The sequence below is a fragment of the Palaemon carinicauda genome, chromosome 13 (assembly GCF_036898095.1).
Source record: "Palaemon carinicauda isolate YSFRI2023 chromosome 13, ASM3689809v2, whole genome shotgun sequence".
Taxonomy (NCBI): Eukaryota; Metazoa; Arthropoda; class Malacostraca; order Decapoda; family Palaemonidae; genus Palaemon; species Palaemon carinicauda.
In genome coordinates, this window is record NC_090737.1 from 98173746 (window position 1) to 98197955 (window position 24210).

The 24210-nt window shown below is 34.0% G+C and overlaps 1 protein-coding gene across 1 annotated transcript in view; it reads right to left on the reverse strand.

Annotated features, from left to right (window-relative positions):
- Positions 1 to 9738: 9738 nt before the first annotated feature.
- Positions 9739 to 24210, reverse strand: part of LOC137652343 (2-acylglycerol O-acyltransferase 1-like) — a 37557-nt gene continuing 23085 nt past the window's right edge. Inside the window, exons 6-9 of the mRNA XM_068385694.1 lie at positions 23784 to 23868; positions 22604 to 22781; positions 17089 to 17288; positions 9739 to 10006 (exon numbers count right to left, since the gene is read on the reverse strand). Coding sequence (XP_068241795.1) covers positions 9852 to 10006; positions 17089 to 17288; positions 22604 to 22781; positions 23784 to 23868 — 618 coding nt within the window. The 3' untranslated portion in view covers positions 9739 to 9851. The remainder of the gene's footprint in view (positions 10007 to 17088; positions 17289 to 22603; positions 22782 to 23783; positions 23869 to 24210) is intronic.

Consider the following 24210-nt stretch of genomic DNA (forward strand, 5'->3'; position numbering starts at 1 on the left):
TATATATATATATATATATATATGGATATATATATATATATATATATATATATACATATACTGTATATATTCTTACGAAGCTGGTCTAGTGTAAAGTAAATGATATAATCAGGAATTTTATTTATGTTTACATATGTACATTGAAGAGGTGAATAGCCAGCTCTTAAGATGAGTTCCTCTCACGTAGGTATAAGTTTGTTATGTAAATTACTCAAGACTTTCGTTGTTAATTTACGTTATTTTTAAGAATTAACTTTCCATTTCACGTATTTTGTTACGAAGTCTTAAGTAATCCGTCATGAGTGTTAAATTTATCCATACGAGATATGAACAAGGGCTTATGTGAATGTATTTTATATTTTTATGAAATATTGCGTCATGTTTGCGAGAAAATACGCAATTCTTATATGTGCCACGTGCGTTGGAAGGTACTCAAGAACCCTAGTGTTAAATTTTGTCTTTTTTTTTTTTTTTTTTTTTTTGAGGGCAAAGGTGGGCGGAGATAGCTGAGAGAGAGAGCCGTCTTTTGTTGCGTCGGTACGAGTCCGAGAGAGCAATCACTGGCAATCGTTACACTCATAGGCCAACTCCAAAGCTTCCAGATCTTGGATCTAGAATCTTGTGGAAGTAGCTAAGTCATATATATAGCGCCCAAAGGGATGAGTGGGGCAGAAGAGAAACACCTATCCTGTGAAAGAGCCAAAGTGCCCCCTCTCTCTCTCCCTCTTTAAGTGTCTCTAGTGTGTCCTCTCCAAAGTGATTTTGTGCCCTAAAGTATATCATGTGTAATGTGGTGATTTTAAATTCATTGTGTTGCAGTGAGTGTTGGCATTGTGTAAATCTTTGCAACTGGCACAGTAAGATTCCTGAAAATACGTGAAGTTAGTAAGTTTATCAGTTACTTTATGTAAGTTCTTTAAGAGTTTAAGCATTAGAGTGTCATTATTTCTTTTGTCTTAGTCTGGGGTTTTATTCAGATTAAATATTTTGAGTCAAGTGATTATATAATTTTCATAGTGTAACATTCTTTTGTCTTAATATAAGTTTTGTTCAGACTTAATATTTCGAGTGATTTATTTTTCTATGTAAATTCTTTTTAAAGTGTTGCAATTTATATATAATATATTTATTTCTGTAAAGAGTGTATTATTTCAATCACCAGTGTTTATTTCATACTCGCTCGTATACTGTTAATGAATAGAAGTAAGAGGTGGTTTTAAACAGTTCTTGATAATAATTACCCTGTTCTGTTTTGAGTGTACTTAAGAGACCTTTGGATATTCATTGTTTTATATATTGCTTTCTGGGAGTTATATAATTATCTCAGAGTTTGGGTATTAATATTTTCAAGTGTAACAGATTTATTGTAAAAACAAACAGGTGAGTTTGGAACTCGAGAGGGTTGTGTAGCTTGCCAGTCGTAATATATGTAATATTATATTTTTGGTTTCCAGACACAGGACCATAGTATTATATATATATATATATATATATATATATATATATATATATATATATATATATATATATATGCATGTATGTATGTATATATATAGATAGATAGATAGATAGATGATGAGAAGGGAAAATGAAATGGAAGATGAAATATTATTGGAAGGAGAAAGGATTAATGAGGTGGAATCATTTAAATATTTAGGAACTGTGATCTCTAATACAGGATCTTTAAAATTTGAGTTTAATGAAAGATTGAAAAAAGCAATCAGACACAGACAATAGCTAGGTTAAGAAAAATTTGGAAATAAAATCGCCTGAAATTACATCTTAGAATCAGGCTATATATCAGTTTAGTGAGATCGGTGTTGGTGTTACTATATGGACATGAGTTATGGTATGGAAATTTAACACTATCCAACAGATTTCGTAGATATGAGATCAAAGCCCTCGGAAGAATATTGGAAGTTAAATTGCAGGATGGCATTAGAGATGAAACTATAAGAGCGATTACTCGAGTGCCATATGTGGATGAGATCATGGTGAGGGGTAAATAGAGGTGGTTTTGGTATGCTCTTCGCACTCCCCAAGAGAGATTAGTTCACCAAGCTTTCAACTGGGCTATACAAGGCACGAGATGAGTTGGAAGAGCCAGGCTAACATGGCTGAGGACTATGAAGCGTGAAATAGGAGATGATGAATGGAGAAGTATTGATTTAAAAGCTCAAGATAGAGACGACTGGCGATATCTAACCGAGGCCTTTGCATCAATAGGCGTGTGAGATTATATATATACTGTATATATATATATATATATATATATATATATGTATATATATATATATATATATATATATATATATATATATATATATATACATATATATACATATATATATGTATATATATATATATATATATATATATATATATATATATACATGAATGTGTGTATGATTACAAGACGACATAAATGAACTTAAGACTTGTATACATATACTGTATGTATGCATGCATACATTAATATAAGCATTCATAAATATTCACAAATATATTATGGATAAACTGTAACACGGAGGAAATGAGAAATACTGACCTTTTAACGCCAGTAAAATCAAGCTAAAGAATAACGGCCTCATTCCCAAGGTGATTCATATTATGGTATTACATTATTTTTTTTTTTTCATGAAGATGAGAATACTTCTGCAAGCGGATCGAATTGAAGGTGAGATATTAATCTCGACATATCTTCCGTAAGAATAAAATGTGTTTCACCTTGACTCTTCTTAATTCGTCTGACATTGGCAATTCTCGATGTGTTTTATGTTCATAAAACTGCCCTAGTTTTTTTTAATATAGTAATGTTGTATTCAATTTTACAAAATATGTTATATTTCCATGTTCTAAATCATTCACTACATTACTAAATAAAATTGTGGGTAAACCACATTTTATATTATTCCGACATAAGTCTTTTTATAGTTTATATATAAAATATCTGTTTTGATGTTGTTACTGTTTTTCAAATGTTTTATTAATTGTTAATTATTCCTCATGTCGTTTATTTATTTCCTTATTTCATTTCCTCACCTGGCTATTTTTTCCTGTTGGAGCGTTTGGGCTTATAGCAGCTTGCTTTTCAAACTAGGGTTATAGCTTAGCTAATAATAATAATAATAATAATAATAATAATAATAATAATAATAATAATAATAATAATACTTAATTTTCCAAACTATTCCCTACAATGGTTAGTTAACTAACTGCCACTATTTTTCTTTCACCCATCTTTCCTATCACATAAACAAAAGAAAATAATTACTGTGGTCTCGATCAGTAGAAATAAGCATCTGAACTAAACTTAAAAGAAAAAAAAACATCTGTGGGTATGGTCAATCCGTGGATGGATTACCACTAATTAAAGCCAGACAAACTGTGAGGTCTTATTAGGCAGGATATAAGGCTAACAAATAATCTCAAAATCCAATATTCAGATACCTATGAAAGCCATAAAGAGTTAGTGAATGAATAAGCGATATGCTTATTCATTCTGCGTTGATTGATATCATTAAGCACCGCTTGTTTGTGAAACATGAGCTCACCGTTGGGTCATGCAACCACAGATACTGAGAGGCAATTTCGCTGATTTAAACTTTAGCAACGCCTAGCAATGCCCTGATCAATATGATGAATTCGCACTAGTACTAAGGTGTGCATAAGAGTTCATGAGTACAGGCAGATTGGATTGCAATCACTCGGTCGAATTACTGGCGTTAAATTTCGTATGTTGTGATGCTCTTTCGCGTCCCCTTCCAGTTAACACAACAATGTTATGAACGCGAAATATTCCAACATATTCCATCGAAGGTTTCTAAACTCCGTGTCTTTAAGGACTTGCTTCCCAAATATGGATTTACGTGAAGGGGACAAGTCTGTAATTTAATTTGGCTTCTCAAAATATTGTCTCTCGTGGTTGTCACTATTATTGTTGTTTTTATTCACTTGCTAAAACCTTGTGAGTGACTAGATTCCTTCTTCCATTCTAAATTATATTGTTCATTATAAATACATACACATGCACACACATATTTTATATATATATATATATATATATATATATATATATATATATATATATATATATATATATATATATATATTGTATGTGTGTGTGTGTGTGTGGGTGGGTGAGTAGGTGTGTAGATGTATATATACGTTGAAATTTAACACAATATCATGTTAAATAGAAGAGGCAATGTGTTGTATAAATCTCTCTCTCTCTCTCTCTCTCTCTCTCTCTCTCTCTCTCTCTCTCTCTCTCTCTCTCTCTCTCTCTCTCTCTCTCTATATATATATATATATATATATATATATATATATATACTTATATATATACTTATATAAATATTTATATATATATATATATATATATATATTTATACTTATATATATATATATATATATATATATATATCATCATCATCATCATCATCCTCATCTCCTACGGCTGTTAACGCAAAGGGACTCGGTTAGATTTCGCCAGTCATCTCTATCTTGAGCGTTTAAATCAATACTTCTCCATTCATCTCCTACTTCATGCTTCATAGTCCTCAGCCATGTAGGTCTGGGTCTTCAAACTCTTCTAGCGCCTTGTGGAGCCCAGTTGAAAGTTTGGTGAACTGATATCTCTTGGGGAGTGCGAAGAATATGACCAAACCATCTTCACCAGCCCCTCACCATGAACTTATCCACACATGGCACTAGAGTAATCTTCATTATAATAAATTCGAATAATACATGGGGATAAACCTCTTCCGATATTTCTCACTGCTTGCTATAACGAACGGCAAATTATTTTTATTTTTATTTTTCATGAACAATTATCCCATCCCATCTATTATCTTACAAGATATTTGTTGTATATAATGGTTAATAACATGAATTTAAAACGTTTACAATAAAACATAAACAATTAAACATTAACAATAAAAAATTATACTATAAATCCTACCGTTCAAACATTGAAAATCGTTCACGAAAAAGTGTTTATAAGTTTCCAAGCAACGAAATAAACAAGTGAATTATTAATACCATGACAATCATTTGTTACCCTCTGAGACATTTTGATAAGCTGCCGCTCAGGCTTGACTCCTGGGGTCCGCTGCAAGTTGCTAGACATTTCTTTGTAGGATTGAGTTGCCTTGAATGACAACGCAGGTTTTCAAGAAGTTATATGCCAGGTGCGTTTTACTTTCCCTGAGGATCACAACCAACATCGAGATAACTCTCTTTAGGGTAACGTACATCCCATCTAAACCGCCGTAAGTCCGGGTAGTGATGCGAGATTCAATGCGTCATTCCTTAAACTTCCTCATACATCAAATACGGGACTAAGCCTTTATCCTAATGCAAACAGGGCGACTCCTTAATCAATTACAGACAGTGTAAACAAGCATGAACTTACCATGTAAGCATCCACGGAAAATCGATTAATCTTGTTTACACCGAGGCCACAATAGCCACATGTACATTTATACCTTGATAAGGTTGATATAAGTGTCGCCGATGATCTTTCGTAGTAACGAGAATAATCCCATGATAACTAAAAACGTCATAAGTTGATCTTAGTAATGAGAATAGTATTTGAACGAATGATGCCAGATATATATGTACCTCTATCCCACCTATAATGATGATATCAAGATAAAGAAAAAAAAACATAAAACTATCCCTGGGATAAGGATAATAATAGGTCAAACAATAACTTCATATGTCATTTTCAAATGACGACAACCTACCAAGAATAATGGGAGGAGACGCGATGATTTGGTCCCATGATGACCGAATCAGCTGATCTATGCTGATAACAATCAGGTGCGTAAGAATAGAAGTGATCCGGCCACAAAACCGCGATTTACCTGTGGCTTTTGACTCATTGTGACGGAAAAGTTACAGGGCTGATTTTGTATTTTTCTATCCACGGGTCTCTCTCTCTCTCTCTCTCTCTCTCTCTCTCTCTCTCTCTCTCTCTCTCTCTCTCTCTCTCTCTCTCAAGTGAAAGTGTGTAAGTTCTGTATCTTAGTTTTTATTACATTCATTAGGGCAAGAAAAACGGAAGAACTTGGTCAACAATTCATTTCTTTTACCTCATAGTCTGTTGTTATTTGACACAACGTTCCAGCCATCCATCTTCAGTGTAGCATACATATATACATACATACATACATACATGCATACATACATATATATATATATATATATATATATATATATATATATATAAATATATATATATGTATATATATATGTGTGTGTGTATGTGTTTATATAAGCATACATACACGCAGACAGGCCTTTGAAGTGGGTATTCAACAACTGACCATATCCATGTAATTAACCAGCTAATGAAAAATCAACTGAGTATGACAAACCACCATAGTCTAAGAGAAAGCTTTTGATTCTTTCAAAACCTCAGCAGTAATAAAAACTCTTCAAAGACAAGGAATAGACGAATCTTGTATTAGAACACTTGAAGATATCTACACAGAAAGTACAGCAATCCTAAAACTACGCGAAGATAGTTACAAAATTCCAATTGATAAAGGATATGGACAAGAAGACCCCCATCTCTCCTAAATTATTCACAACCTATCTGGAAGTTTTTTTTAGAATTTTAGATTGGGAAAATTGTAGGAATTAATATTAATGTGGAATACCTTAGCAACTTAAGAGTTGAAAATTACATAGTTCTGTTTAGTGAATCATATGAGGAATTGCAAAAGTTGAAAGATTTGAATTGAGCAAGTAGAAATGTAGAGCTGAAAATGAATATGAGTAAAACTAAAATAATGTTCAATGAAAATGTAGAGAATCGTCAAATAAGAGTTTTGGACGAAATCTAGAGATTGTTAATCAATATACGTAACATAGGATAAACAGTAAGTGTTTCCCCTAGAGCACGAGGCCGAAATAAAAAAGGATAAGCATGGGATGGAGAGCTATTGGCAAACAAAATGGGATTATGAAAAGTAAAATGTCAATATCTCTAAAAAGAAAAGTATTTAATGAGAGGGTCCTACCTGTTTTAACTTATGCAGCAGCAACTTGGAGCCTTAGAACATAAGCTTGTTACAACTCAAAGAGCTATGGCAGGAATTATGATAGAATAACACTAAGAGACAGAAAAAGGACAACATGGATACGAGAGCAAACTAAAGTAGAGGGTATAAAAACCACATGTAAGAAAAAGAAATGAACATGGAGAGGACACATAATGAGAATGACAGAAGAATAAAAGAATTTGTCCCTAAGAATTGCAAAATAAGAAGGGGAAAGAAGAGAAGACTATGGATTGACGAACTTAGAAAGTTTGCAGATGTGGCCTGGCATAGAAAGACCATAAAACTGATGTAAGTGGAAGGCTGTGTCTGAGGCCTCTTTTGTTCTGTAGTGGAACAGTAACGTATGAGGATGATGATGATGATGATGATATATGTATATATATATATATATATATATATATATATATATATATATAAACATATATATATGTATATATATAAACATATATATATATATATATATATATATATATATATATATATATATATATATATGTGTGTGTGTGTGTGTGCGCGCGCGCGCGCGTGTGTGTTCTCTTGCTGGTGGGTACATTCAGGAACACTATTCTATCCTATTCCTTGTTTAGTTGAAGTTTTTATAGTTTATATGTGAAAGATCTATTTTAATGTTGTTACTGTTCTTAAAATATTTTATTCTATTTATTCAATACTTCTCTTGTAGATTATTTATTTCCTTATTTTTTTCTTCACTGGGCTATTTTTCCCTGTTGGATTCCTTGGGATTAAAGCATTTTGCTTTTGCAACTACGGGGTTTGCTTGGGGTTAGTTTGGCTAATAATAATAATAATAATAATAATAATAATAATAATAATAATAATAATATGTTGGAGTTGGCTTGGCTAATAATAATAATAATAATAATAATAATAATAATAATATGTGTATATATACATTATGTGTTTATGTGTTTATAGTGTATGCCTAACCCCTAAGTTATAAAATCTGATAATAAAAGTTTGCTTTTCTCTTATCTATGCAGAGTTGACTGCAAAATACAATGAAACCTCTACGCAAGCTGTAAACGTCAAGCTATGCAACTCTCGCCTTCTCTAGAGGAAGGTACAGTCACTACACTTACTACTACTACCACTACTACTACTACTATTGTTATTATTATTATTAATATTATTATCCTTATTATTAGTATTATAGATATGGGCGGATTTTAACTCAGTTTTGTGTAAGGCTATCCCATAGGCCGATGAAATTTAGGCTTATAAGTCAGTTACTTTGCCAAGTTGAGGTTTAAGATGCTTTCCTGAGGGATAGCTATAAATAAATATTGGATAAAGACAATGGATGGCCATTACTCTAGCCTCTGCCTACTTTTGTTTTTTATCTTTTATTATGAAAATATAATTACAATTTCTTAACACATTTTTTTTCCTTTTATAAAGAAATATTTCTTTAACAAATTATATTTTACATTTTTGTATATACATTATAACATCTAATATATGATAAAATTAAATTTTTATTTTATTATTTTTCTAAATATGTTTTTAAGTTAGAAACATGCTATTTGTGAAACTATTTTTAACATGATTCTTATATCCAATAATATTGACATTAAATGTATTTAACAGCCTCTGCCTACTCATAGAAGAACACATGTATACATTTATCAGTTATGTTATCCTCAAATCTCACATTTCATAAGAATGGTCTAGGCCTATTGGGGGACGCATTTATCTCGAACCTGAGTCACAGTGTCGAAATCAGTAGTGGGTACAGAGGGGCAAGACCATCTGTCTTGATATTTGAGGACACTGACTGCTTTCCCCTATCTGAGGAAGGCCATGTGATGCCCAGACTTGGGAATTTCCTGTGAGGCCAAGTACTGAGCTCACGCTTTTGTCCAGTTTAACAGGGATAGATTTCTCTTTTATTTCTTTCACTTTGAGCATTGTTAGTGGTTGGGCTCTGGCTAAAATGTTCCACCAGAATCATTTATTTGATAAGAATAAATTCATAATTTTATTCTTGATATATTAGATTTTCAGTTATCTAGTGCTGTTCAGTTAACCAGTTGTATAAACTCTCTCTCTCTCTCTCTCTCTCTCTCTCTCTCTCTCTCTCTCTCTCTCTCTCTCTCTCTCTCTCTCTCTCTTGCTAGACGTTTTCTGCATTATGGTGTATCCTTGATTTAACAGATTAAGGATATCTTGTTTATCCCTCGAACAAACTATTTCCTGTTAGATGAAATGTATATATTTATGCACACACAGACATTATATACATATATATATATATATATATATATATATATATATATATATATATATATATACAGTATATATATATAATATATATATACTGTATATATACATATATATACAGTATATATATATATATATATATATATATATATATATATATATATATATATATATATATATACTCTCTCTCTCTCTCTCTCTCTCTCTCTCTCTCTCTCTCTCTCTCTCTCTCTCTCTCTCTCTCTGCATATATGTATATGTCTATATATTCATATGAACATTAGTACACACACATACACACCCATATATATTTATACTATATGTATGTACATTATGTATGTATGTAATGGGTAACTCCATTGACCCTGGAAATGGAAACAAACATAACAAGAGATATCACAAACATGGTAAGTAAAAGACTCCATATAAGCTGAGCACCTTTATTCTTATCGCCAAACACAAAAACTCAGACGCAACTTATACAAATAATATGCAAATTCCTGAAAAGAAATATAACATCACGTTTGCTTTCCCGACTTAAAGAATCTTTATTTTCAGCTCGGGATGTTCGCTGTATTTATCCTTGTATTTATTGTAGAGGTCGACGACTGCTCTGACGTATTTGGCGTGAAGTTCCACTATTTGCTCCGAGGTCGGGTTTTTCACTTGGGGTACGTCGATGGGGGAGCCCACTGTGGGGGGAAAGAACAGAAAGAAACAGGTAAGTGAATAACTAAATGTGGTCTGTTGAGGGAAGGAGATGCCTTCAAGCAAGATATAGAAAACGGGAAACAAAATGTATCAATCAATATCCGTAATATGATAAGTGTCTGACTACTGCATATATATATATATATATATATATATATATATATATATATATATATATATATATATATATATATATATATATATATATATGTATATATATATATATATATATATATATAAATAGATATAGAAAACGGGAAACAAAATAAATCAATCAATATCAGTTATATCATAAGTGTCTGACTATACATACATTTATATAGATATATATATATATATATATATATATATATATATATATATATATACATATAATACATATATACCTATATATATGTATATATATATATATATATATATATATACATATATATACATATATATATGTATATACGTGTGGTAAATTTTCACATCCAGACGTGTTTTTCATATTCAAATAAGCCATATATTATACTCCTCCTAATATCTGGAGTCTCTCCACCTCAGGATCAAAGACCCAAGTGGGAATCAACTCAAAGATAATAGCATCTGGTCAGCCGGGGAATTGAACCCGGGGCCAAGAAACTGAGGTGACAGTGACTTGGTGAGAGGGGTTGTACTGTAGTTAGGAAAGGGAGAGCGGGTAGGAAGGGTTGAATCTGTGTGTGTGCGCATGTGCGTGTGTGCGCATATCTATCTAAATATCTAGCCGTCACTTTTGACGGGTCGCATACACTAGTACAGATCTAAGAAAGTAAATGACTTATCAAACATCTCGTCTCCTTTTTAGTGTATCATGAAAGATAAAACATAGCTAGGTGAGAACAAGGCCTTTAAGTATAATCTTTATGAAATACTTATAAATATATAAACACATTTCATGGGATATCTAACAATAAAAGCTAAAAGCAGCTGAATGACACCCTTAGAAGAAACGCCTAAACAAGGCAAGTTTCGCAAAGCAAACCTTAGATCTGGATCGGATGTCCACTAAATTATTTAAGGTTGGCTAAAGTGATGTGAAAAATACCCCTAGAAGTCAATAATCAAAATCAGTCCTTAAGCCATCCCTATACCCTGTTGAGAGCCTATAAAGGTTTAAAGGTTTAAAGGTCGCTCATGAATGGCAGAGGCAAGGGACAGTGACATTGCCCTAGAAATCAGGACAATGCCCTAGAGACTGGCCATATATTATATGATCAGCGCCCAAGCCTCCTCTCCACCCAAGCTAGGACCAGGGATGGCCAGGCAGTGGCTGCTGATGACTCAGCAGATAGACCTATAGGCTCCCCTAACCCCCCCCCCCCCCAACCTTAGCTCACAAGTATGGTAAGGTTGCAGACATTAATGGCACTAGCGAGTCTGAGCGGGATTCGAACTCCCGACTGACAAACACCAGGCAGAGACGTTACCAATCAGGCCAAAGCATGATGTAAAAAAATAATCATACCATCATCATCAGCATCATCTCCTTCGCCTATATACAATCTTGGCGGGGAAAAATCACATGCTAAAATAGGTTCTTGACTTGGACTAACGATTGATATTCGAAATTGAAATAAATGATCGTTAGTAAAGCTTTCATCAACCCTCATAGGGGTCTAATATTAGCAGCAATGTGTGACAATGAACTCCGAGAGCCACTAGCGTAAGTAATCTATGTGTTCACAAATTGTTACACTCTAAAACCGCATCATAAGTTTATCCTTTATTCTCAGGAGTCAGGAAAAATAAAAATTATAGACAAAAAAAATAATAAATTGATTTTATATTAACCCCTTTCTTACAACTACTTCCTATTCATTGCAACAACTGTTCATTCCAGGCCGTGTCATTTAGAGGTTTAAATAGCTCGTACGAGTGGCAGGGACAAGGGACAGAGTAATAATATCCTAGAGACTGACTATAGTATATATGTGTATGATCAGCGCTCAAATACCATCTCTACCCAAGCTGGGAACAGGGAGGGGCAGGCAATGGCTGCTAATGACTCTGCGGGTAAACCAATCGGCTCACCCAAAACCACTAGCCATATCTCACAAGGGCGGTGAAGTTGCAGACAATATTAAAAACTGTCGGGCTTAAATTAATCAATGATATGAGTACCTTATTCAACTATTTGTGCAATAACTTATTATCATCATAATATTTTTATTTTTTTTGTCATGGGTTATCTCTATTTTTTGTGATAGACTCTTAGAGGCTTATGTGGTACTAAAAGGCAATTATCATTATTATTATTAGCCAAGCTACAACACTAGCTGGAAAAGTAAGATGCTACAAGCTCTAACAACAGGGATAGTAACTGTGAAACGAGGCTTTGAACTTCTACAGTTCCACCAATTAGAGTAGCAAGCAGGACAATACACCAGCCACCCATTGAGTTTTTACTGCCAGATTTATTGGATCCACTTGAGTGGCCAGAGTGTAGAACATTGGATTCCTTCGTGTTACGGTTATATCTTTTATATGCCTACACTTTAGACAGTATCCTCTTTCCTAATACATCTGACAACAGTAGGTAAACCAAAACTTTGGTTTCTCAAAAGAGGCATCCATCAGAGCTTCTTATTCTAGGTTTTACGAAGTCAATAACTTTGAAACTGGATGCCATTACTAGATCAAAGGGTGTGGTTAGGACTGATTTTCCTGCTTCTCATAAGTTCACCTATAAATTTGGATGTCATTGAGTTCAGGTAATAAGAGTTTATGGAAGGCATAAATGATTTTATTTGTGTTCCAGACTTGAATCCTTTTATCTTTGATTCAGAAACAGGTCTTCTGAAAACTATTTAAGTTCTATAATGAAATTCAACTTTTATGGTGAATATTCATTTATTCTTTATATAAAATAAATGATAACGGCGTCAATGACCTTTGATTATCTTCTTACTATTGTGGCTAAGATACAAGATGACAGAAGAGCCTCTTTTTTGTGCTTTTTGTTGATTTTAAAGCTCGCCATATGGAGTGGTTAAATTCTGTTTCTCCTTCTGATCGCCATGGCTTAAAACAGTTTTTGACCTTTCTTCTAAATCAGGCTGCGAGTAAATCATAAGTGAGGCTGCTCACATCTCTAGTAATTGCTTGGACCCAGTTTAAACTGATTCCCCTGGCATTCTAACAAGCAACGCTAGTCTGATCATGCCTTGGCTTTGCTAGTAATCAATACTGAGCAAACTGTCCCTGATGTGTCATACTCTTGTAAGATAGATATAAAATTTCAAGCAGACTGAAATGGTATTTTAGGTTAACTTTTGTATTTGAATTGGTCACAATGGTATAAAAGGGTAAAGCCTGTTTTTCTCTTGAATGAGAGTCTTGTCAACATAATTGATAGGCACACCTCTTCTCATGTGTGACAAACACTTGCTCAGTGATGGTTGTAGATAAGTTTATTTGGAGAAACAGGAGACTTATTATCTTGCCAAAGGTAATCAATCAGATTTGACATGAAATATCTATACTCTTCCAAGAGCTGTTGTTCAAAGAGTTTATGTTTCCATTGAAAAGGAATACATGACCCTTACAGAACCCCCTTTCTGGTACAATCCAGGTACATAAATAGTGTCTTACCCTCAAATCTGTTTTCTTTGGTTTAGACTTGACATCCTTTGCCTAAAGCAGATAGCTCTGTCACTAACTGTCCAAGGGAAATGCAAGCCTTTTAGCTAATGTGTTTAACAGCTGTTAGGGTAATGAGAAGCTCAATCTCCCTCATTCATTTCTTGAAGGTACACTAACTATTCAACCTTTTAGGTCCCATGAAATTAAAACACTTTTACTGGACATTGATGCCTATGGAACACCCAAATGGTATTTCTCCATTGTTTGTTATAAAGACAGCTGATTTCTTAGCTCATAACTTTTTTTTTTTTTTTTTTTACAACGTAGCAAGAAGAGGTTCTGTTTGCGCTTGTTAGATAATTAGTAATGATACTCCATTTGGTAAATGTATTTATGGTAGTTCTAACCCTGCTGATTACTGCCCAATTTCCATAACTAACATATCATCTAAAGTTTTTGATAATCTTATAGCAAAATGTCTAGATAGGTATGATGAAGGTAATTATCTGTTCTCTAGTTTGCAGTTTTGCTTTTGAGAAAGCCTCGTCTTACAATTTCCAACGCTGTACAGAAATCCCTTGATTTTGGTCAGAAAGTTTGGATGAAGGGCCTTGATTTTAGTGCTGACTTTGGTAGTGTTAATCATGAGGCCCTTTTTCAAACAGATACGAGTAGGTGGGTCATTTATTAACATCTTTATTGACTTTTTAAGCAATATATAACATAGAGTAGTTCTTGATAAGCACCATAGTAACTAAAGCAATGCAATATTTGGTGTTCCTTTATAAACTGCTTAAGTAAAAGATATGTTTTGCACCAGCCACCCGTTGAGACACTACCGCTAGAGTATTATAGGTCTTTTGACTGGCCAAACAGTACTACATTGGATCCTTCTCTTTAGTTACGGTTCATTTTCCCTTTAACTACAAACACACACCAAATAGTCTGGCCTATTCTTTACATATTCTTCTCTATCCTCATACATCTGACAACACTGAGATTACCAAACAATTCTCCTTCACCCAAGGGGTTACTGCACTGTAATTGTTCAGTGGTCACATTCCTCTTGTTAAGGGTAGAAAAAATTCTTTAGGTATAGTAAGCAGCTCTTCTACGAGAAAGACACTCCAACATCAGACCATTGTTCTCTAGTCTTGGGTAATGCCACAGCCTCTGTACCAAGGTCTTCTAGTGTCTTGGGTTAGAGTTCTCTTGCTTGAGGGTACACTCGAGCCAAGTAATCTATCTTATTTCTCTTCCTCTTGTTTTGTTAAAATTTTTATAGTTTATATAGAAGATATTTATTCTAATGTTGTTACTCTTCCTGGAATATTTTATTTTTCCTTATTTCCTTTCCTCATTGGGTTATTTTCCCTGTTGGAGCCCCTAGGCTTATAGCATCCTGCTTTTCCAACTAGGGTTGTAGCTTAGCAAGTAATATTAATAATAATTATAATAGTTTTCTCGCCCTGTTACTTTTCATACTATAAACGTATGTGGTTTTGCCTACTGTAAAATACAATGTCGTTGCATATGCAGATGATGCTCTTCTCCTTTACATCAATTCCATCTCCTGAATGTAGATCTAAGGCTGTTGAATCCCTTTATAGAGATCCAACTAAAATTAGTAAATGGTATAAATTAAGGGGGATGAAATTATACCCTAACAAAACTCAACGTAGGTAAAAAATAGAGGCTCCTAAATATCTAGATCCATGCATTGACAATGTTTCTGTAACTAAGTAAATACATGTAAAATTCTAAGTGAAATTCTTGATTTCGAATTGACTTTTGAGAAACAATGCGGTCTATATCTTTTCAATTTTACAAACAAAATAGCATTTAGAGAAAGTCTTTCAAGATTTTCGGTGATCAGTATATACTGACGAAACATTTAATTTGTTTCATTATATCATGTCTTGAGTATTGTTCTTCTGTCTGGTGTTCAGCTGCTGATTTTCATTTTCATTTACAGAACAAAAACTTACGGTTTATAAAATTCTTTATCCCCGATCCTGATATTAATCTTTGGCACCGTCGTTCAGTTTGTTCTTTATGCATGTTGCATAAGATATTTCATAATTCTGACCATCATTTTCATTCAGATCTAACCAAACTGTACCATACTGTACGTAGTGCAACGTATGTAAGTAATTCAGACAGTCTTAAAGCTCAAGACAACACAGTATTTTAAAAGTTTTATTCCACTTGTGATCAGATTGTGGAATGATTATCTTAATCTGGCGGTTGAATCGGTGGAACTTTAGAAGTTCCAAAGTGTTGCAAGTGTTTTTCTGTTAAACATGTTGACTTATAAGTCTCGTTTTATAACTTACACATGACTGATATATTTTAACTTTGTTACTAGTCTTTAAATATTACAATTTTTATTATAATTATTACTTCTCACATATAGTTCATTCATTGTTGCTATATTTCATCTCATATCTAATTAGTAACATAATTACGAATATGCTTATGTTAATCAATCAATAAATCAATTATCAAAAGAAATATGGGATATTACAGTACGATTAATGTAAAGAAAGATATTAATATCAGAGACTTCTTAATAAACAAATAAGAAATAGAAGTTATTTTATCTACCAAGAGCTATTTTTAACTAAGAAACATTGATCACTCAGTTGAAAAATCATTTCACCTGTTATAAAAACTAAGAAAATAGTAAATAAACTAAAAAGGAAAATGTATATTTAAACCAGCAGGAAACATAATTTCTAAAAGAGTATTTTCGAACCAACCCGAAGCGATATGAACCACAGTCGGAGCGTGACCCAGTTTTCCTCATCACGTCCAATTGACAAATGATTTTGCAGTTTAATAAATTTTCGTGATACGTTTTACCATTGTGTAGTTGTGAATTGTCTGTTCAATACAAGTCTATGTTACAGTGAATATTATTTTCTAACGATTTTTTTTCTACAAATAATTCCATTTTAGTAGAAATAAGTTTTCAATAAGCATTATATATATATATATATATATATATATATATATATATATATATATATATATATATATATATATATAAGAAGACTATGAATGTGTGTATGTATATATACATATATATATATATATATATATATATATATATACATACATATGTATATGCATACATATATATGTATGTATATATAGACATATACATATGCATATATTACATATATATTTGTATTTATACATATATACATACATAAATATACATGCACATGTATGCATATATATATACATGTATATATATACATATACATATATATATATATATATATATATATATATATAATCTATACATTCATACATATGTATATATATACATATATATATGTATATATATGTATATATATATATATATATATATATAGAGAGAGAGAGAGAGAGAGAGAGAGAGAGAGAGAGAGAGAGAGAGAGAGAGAGAGAGAGAGAGAAGGCAACATACCGACTGTATAGATGGGTTTGCGGAAAGGTACGATTCCAAAACTGTACTGGAATATCCCTCTGCCCATGAAGATGACAGGTGCCAATCCCATGACCTCTTGTAAGGTGTTCTGAATCCTCCGGAGCAGAGATCCTTGGGGGTTCGGTACCTGGTCGTAGACCTCATTCTCACCGAAGGAGAACATCGGCACCAGAGACGCCCTGAAAAGGAAGTTTCGTTAATCGTAATAAACGCGAATAAAGGTAAATCACTTATCTATTCTCTTTACTCACCAGTGACTAAAGTGATGTATGCAGCTATCTTGAGTTCCTGGTGGAAACGAAACCTACGAATTTTTGTAATAGTAACTTCTGAGCCAATGAATTATATTTTCTTGTTAAAGAGGTTTGTTTCCAAGGATGACTTTTTACCCCTTTGTAATATTCTATAACTATGTATAAAAGACAGGTCAATATGATAATGTCACCTTTAACATTTGTTAAGACTAAAAAGTTATATCGGCAAGAGCACCTTTTATGTAAGACAGGAGAAAAGGAAACCTGGAAAAAATTTTGTATTCACTCAAATGAAATGGCTGAAAGGTAAACTAACGACACTACAAATGTGCCATTTATAACAATTAAAGTATGCAGTCTAACAAAATAGAAAAGATAAACCTGCCAGAAACGAGTAGCACCTACTAACTCCAAAGACATATGCCATAAAATTGGTAGTCTAAGATGTTCAGTACCTAAATAAGTGGTTTAATGTTGAACTATGCCACTTCTGATTAAGTAGTCAAATACAACTATCCTGATGAGATAATTTTCTCTGCTATTTAACTTCTCCCTAATAGACTGGAGCTTTCTGATGCCATACCTGTGCTTTTCAGCCACCTCCCTCTTTCCTAATCTCACATGATAACTTCAAAGATAAGAAGTAAAATTGACAGATTTAATTTCAGGCCGCTCCATTGAGGATATTTCGTACACACGGGCTTTAAAGTTTTGCCTTTTTCTCTCCTATTTCTTTATTGCGACACTGGAACCATCACTCTTTAACATCTGCTGGAGTTATTTCCTCTGTGCGAGGTGATAACTGAGAGGCAAGGTGAATGCAACTAAAAACTTTAATAAACAATCATCGAGTTTTTATACAACGACTTACGAGCAAGAACGTCACAAAAATTAAAAAACGAAAAAACAATATGGTCTATTAACAGTGCAAGGAAAAGCGAGTGATAAGAAAAAAAAATCAAAACCCTTAGTGTATGAGCGTGTAGGAAACACGTGTGGTACACCTCTGAGCCACTAGAGCTGGAAGATTTCAGTAATAAAATATTCCCTGCGCCACTTACATACTTATGTGTTTATTTCTCACTATCATTTCTAGCAGAATAGTCCAGTAAATCTACCATTTGACCTAGGACAAATTGCCAGAAAAATGAAATTACTTGCAATGACTTTTAATTATCATGCTAAAAGAAATATCAAAAATGTAGAAATATATATTTGGTGGAACATGGTGAAATATGCAATTCAAGGTAGCCATTGTCGAAATATCTGTTTTTGATTATATTGCCAAAAGTAATAGAGCTAGAATTATGAAAATGGTGTCTATACCCATGTTTTCATGGTCGAAGAATCATTTGAGACTAATTTCAGGGAGCTGTCATGATTACATCATAATGAATTCAATATGGCTGCCATGGTTGGTACGCAAAAACTGAAAATCGCAATAACTTCGACAGTATCCTACCGAAGACAACAATCTTGGTGTCTATTTATAGGTTTTCATGGTAAATGAGTCTATTTATCTATAATGCAGGTGTCAGTTTGTTGAAATTGAAACCAAGGCATGCCAGTTAATTCTCCTTAAATGTAGGTTCACATGCCCAAGATATCACGATCATCATCTGAAGTCTCGTCAGTGTTCTCCAAGTTCATGTTCTCACAGATCCCCCTGCATTCACTGCAGGCTGGTGTACAGTCAAGACCCAGTCGTCTGCACCCACAACGTTTTCCGCACCCTGTCTTGCATTTGCATCTTACCACTTCCAATAGTGATTTTGGAGCAACGTCCAAATCAGTCATAAGGGGGAACATTTTTCCTTCGATGATCTTCCACCCCCAATTTTCAGCATTCAGGCTGTTACCCTTCCACGCCTGAACTTGGTGGAAAACACGGAAACTGTGGTACTTTACTGCCCCTGAAGTTGGTGGCAATGATTTGGGGTGAATAACTTTTTTGCTAGTGGCAACTAATTCTTGAAACCTGTGGTGTCTCAGTGAATCCAGATTGCCATCTGGTTTTGCCTTGTACACACAAAGCATAGCTTTCTCCCCTGCCTGAATTATTTCATCCTCGCTGGAATCATAGTTGCCAAACACCTTAGCAAGGTCACAAAAGTATTCACTGTCCTGTGCCAACTTCAGTGCCACACCCTTTCCATAACCAAAGACACGTGAAGTTGTATCACAGCCAAGGAACGCATGGACAAAAAGAATGCTATTGCAAAGATCATCTCCAAGTTTCTGACATACATGTCCAATGTTCAGAAGTTGCTCCTTTTTTCCCTTTTTAGGCTCCGGCCTCCAGAACATATTATACTTCACATTCTTAGTATGATAACATAGAAGGACAAGAAGATCTGTATCATCTCCAACGAGAATAACATCACACTGCGACACAACCTTTATTGCGGTCTGGACAATAAGTAGATCAGCATCATCTTTTGCGTGGTGAACTTCACAACCAGCAGCTTCAAGGGAATCACCAAGCAAATTAATGAAACGTTGCTTGTTTTCATCATTTGATAGGAATTCCTCTTTTTTGATCTTGAGCGACATCTGAGTTTGAAAATTGACTGCTCTTCCTTGGCGCGTTCCTAGGCGTCTTTGATGGGTACTATCTTTCGTTGATGGCCCACTGGTGTAACCATCAAAAACGATGACTGCCTTTCCATAACGTTTCTTCACATATGACGTGTACCTTTGAAGGATCGACTTATAGGTGTCTCCAATTTGCCATGGAATCCTGTGAAGTAGGGCACCACCATCGAGTACATATTGGCAATTGGAAGGTTTGTCCGGACGATCATCCTGTGGGATCAAATCCCAAATAGCTTTTGCAAGGGCTGGTTTGTTGGCTTTAAGCTGAACGTGCCTGGTCTCAAACAGAGCTGGTGGATAAGAGCATAGTTCATACTGAAAGGCATCCAGCAGATCTGTAGCCTGTGTTCCGGCGATCACCAGTCTCTGAAACAGTAGCTGGGGATCGATGTTCACTTTCTCCCCATCAATTTTGATAGTTGACTTTGATTCTGGTGTTATAACCTGATTTCGTTTCCGAAATACATATTGATTAACAATATTTCCTGTCATATCCTCAAGAATTTTCTGTCCAACTTCCTTGGCTAACTCTACATTAACGTCCTCTCTAGTAGCTACCCCTGTCACAATATTTTGCAATGACATACTTTCTTCAAATGGATTCCTTTCTGCCAGTATTGAAACGAGTTTGTTGGTATCGGCTATGTCCTTTGCCTGACGTGCCTTTGACAGATCTTTATGCTGCTCACTTGTTGCATACTTAACTGAAGTCAGTTGCTGCATGGCATCATTGACCTCTGCGCAAATAGGTCTGGACAGACACCATACTAGTCGCTGTGTTTCTGTCATACCCCGTCCTCTCGTCAAACCACCCGTTGTTTTAAGGCTTCTCATGAGAACTTGTTCTATAACCAAATCTGGGGACAGTCCTGCCCAATAACGATCCGACCTTCGCACGACGTGCAAACCTTCCATGAAGTTGGAGTAGATATCTGGATTGGAATCCTCCAGCTTCCACATTTTCTGCAGATATAGGTACACCGACTTTGTGTACAAGTTATGTCCAGAGGCAGCAAAATAAGGCAACATATTTTGCAAGGTTGCAAGATGCAACTTCCAGTCACCTGTTCGTTCGGACCTCAGGAAGTTCCGAACAATGTCAATCAATTTCATATACATAACCCACAGTTTCCCTGTTTTATGTTCTACTGCATTTAGTGCATTTCTTCTATATGACAGAGGCGGGTGTCGTGCATTAGGCAGGGTTACATTTACTCTCATCCGGAACACCTAGTACCACTCTCCAGTTTGGACTTATAACATCTGTCCTGGTTTTTAATCATCATTTTGTGGAGAGTCCTCATAACTACTACATGTGAAAGCTCAATAATCATTCACATAGACACCAAGTTTGCTGTCTTTGGTGGGATTCTGTAAAAGTTACTGCGATTTTCAGTTTTTTCGTGCTTACCACGGCAACCATATTGAATTCATTATGATGTAATCATCACAAATCCCTAAGATTGGTCTCATATGATTCCTTGACCATGAAAACATGGGTATGGATATCATTTTCATAAGTCTAGCTCTATTACTTTTGTCAGTATAGGCAAAAACAGAAATTTTAGTAATGGCTACCTTAATTTGCATATTTTACCATGTTCCACCAAATATATTTTTCTACATTTTTGATATATCATGTGGCAGGTCTAACTTAAACATATGAAAGTGGTTTCGTTTTTCTGGCAATTTGTCCTGGGTCACCCCCTATTTTGGGCTAGATTTACTGGACTAGAAATCTATGCTGGTGAATGGCACTGGAGATATGACATTACTTTTCTAACTGTAATGAAAATGTTGCTACGCACAAATGCAGATCCAATCCTTCAATAATACTGCCTAAGAATAGTCCTTAGGGAAGCAATAAAAAAGACTTCTAAAAGTGTCTTTTTTAAAAAAAACAATAGAAATTCAAAAAAAGCAAATAAAATTTCTAGATCTTTTTTGAGGACATTTAAGATGGCTGCAGAGAAAGTTTTACTCATACCTAAACAATATTTTGGTTGTACTGTATCAGAGTACAGTACTTCTAGAAGACAAAGACTTCCTTGTGCTCTTTGCTTGATATTGACTAATAGAAAAGCAATATTTTATTGATCAGTACATTGCATACCAAAATAGTTTTTAAGGAGAATGATCCATGACACAAAATCTAAGCTGATTAGTTATAATCATATTGAAGCAAAGATGTCTTTTTAATGATGATGGATGAAATTAGGTTTTACCTGTATATTTATCAAAAAAAGAAAAACAAATTAACATTAAATAATTACAAACTTACAAATTAGTTGTTTGGAAATAGACTGGTCTGTGAACTGAAAACATCATTATGTATTTAAAAACTGCTACTGAAGTCTAATGGAAAAAAAAATTCTTGGTGCTTGGAAATATTTGAGAAATTCATTGTATTTACGAGATATAATAACCTTAATAACTAAAATGCACTTTCTCATTGCTCAGGCTCATAACTAGGTTTTAAGCATTAAGTTAACATGAATTCAAAAGTGCATAAGGGACAGAGATGTCACAGCCTTATAGGATAGTGTTACGAAAAAAAAAAATTTCAACAGATAGACACAAACATGAAAAAAAAAATCCGACAAACAATAAGTAAATTAAGCTATCAAAAAAGACTATCTGCTTACCCATGCCTGAGAGCCATTTTACAAAATCCTTTGCGTTTGTTCAGATGCAGGATGATATCCTGTTCAGGATGCGCGTCGAGCGACTCTCTGGCACCGCCTACAACGAGACAAAGGGCACGACCTGTTCCTTCCTGCGACAGTAAGTAGTTCATGCTCTCTCTTGTGGCACTCACAGCACCTGAACATTGGAAATAACATTTGTAATTTTCCTGATTACTCTTTCTAATTTCTTTCACACTGAGAGGAGTCTCAGTGTGAAAGAAGTTAGCTTAGTGAAGTAGCTCGTCTTCCTAAGTGGGGCTAAGATATTTTGGGGGTGTGGGGGAAAAAGAAAATTGCCCTAAGCTAATGTACTAATTCTGCAGTTAGTAAAGTATGCTATTCTCTAATGTATAAATCCATGTGAATGAATGTAAATAATAGTATCATTGATAAGTAAACCTGTATTTGAAATTATAGAACTCAATTTTAAATTAATTTAAAAGATCTGACTATATGCAAATGTATCAAATGCTGTAATGTAAATTTCTTCACAACTTTATATCCAGCATTAGCCTAATTTTTATTATCAAGTTTTATTTTCAACTGTAGTGCCATATCCTCTTATAAATATATCAAAATAGTGCATGTCATCAATATTACAAAAGACTTGAGACACTCCAAAATCTCTTCATCAAAGTTTCAATCTCTCGCACTCCTTCTTAATCTCTTCCTGGAAATAGTGATTTGTTGTTAATGACAGTGGGCCATAAGGATGCCCTAAACCTAGCACATGTAACAACAAAATTGAGTTCTAGAAATAAGGGGCCTTCTTATAGGAAACATTGCTACCAGTAATTCTTATAAAACACACACACTCATATACATTAGATATGTATATATGTATATATATATATATATGTATATATATATATATATATATATATATATATATATATATATATATAAGAGAGAGAGAGAGAGAGAGAGAGAGAGAGAGAGAGAGAGAGAGAGAGAGGAGAAACTTTTCTTAGGAGAGAAATGGAGAATGGCTTTTCCCTCAAAAAACTCATAATCATCCATAATTTTACAAATATTCACTATCAATTTCAATTTCTCTGCTTCCCTTTTTCAATTCCTAGCTGATTTGCCTTACCCATACCTACTGTATATACTACAACATGGCGTGTTTATGTCTCACCTGTACCCATGAAGAGCTCTCTATAGAATGGCAGTTTGAAGTGACACTCCAAAGTCAACAGGTAAGGCGTGAGTCCCTTGAATACCTGAAGGAAAATTAAGTAATTAGGTGTAGTTTGGATCTCTCTCTCTCTCTCTCTCTCTCTCTCTCTCTCTCTCTCTCTCTCTCTCTCGGAGTAAATCCCTGCTCCTTATTCCGTGCCTTCTCATTTTTCTTTTCTTTAGGCCTAGTTTGAATAAGGGCACTGGTATGCCAGCTGTTTTCATCTTTAAATGAAATTAATTGAATTAGAATGGAAACAAATTGGAGTGCAACTTTTTAAAAAAAAATTCTATGTTGGGATAACTGCTAAAGGGAACTCATAAGTGAACATAGCAATTCAAGAGATAGAAAAGTTTTGTGATTCATGGCAGGTTTTATTAATCTA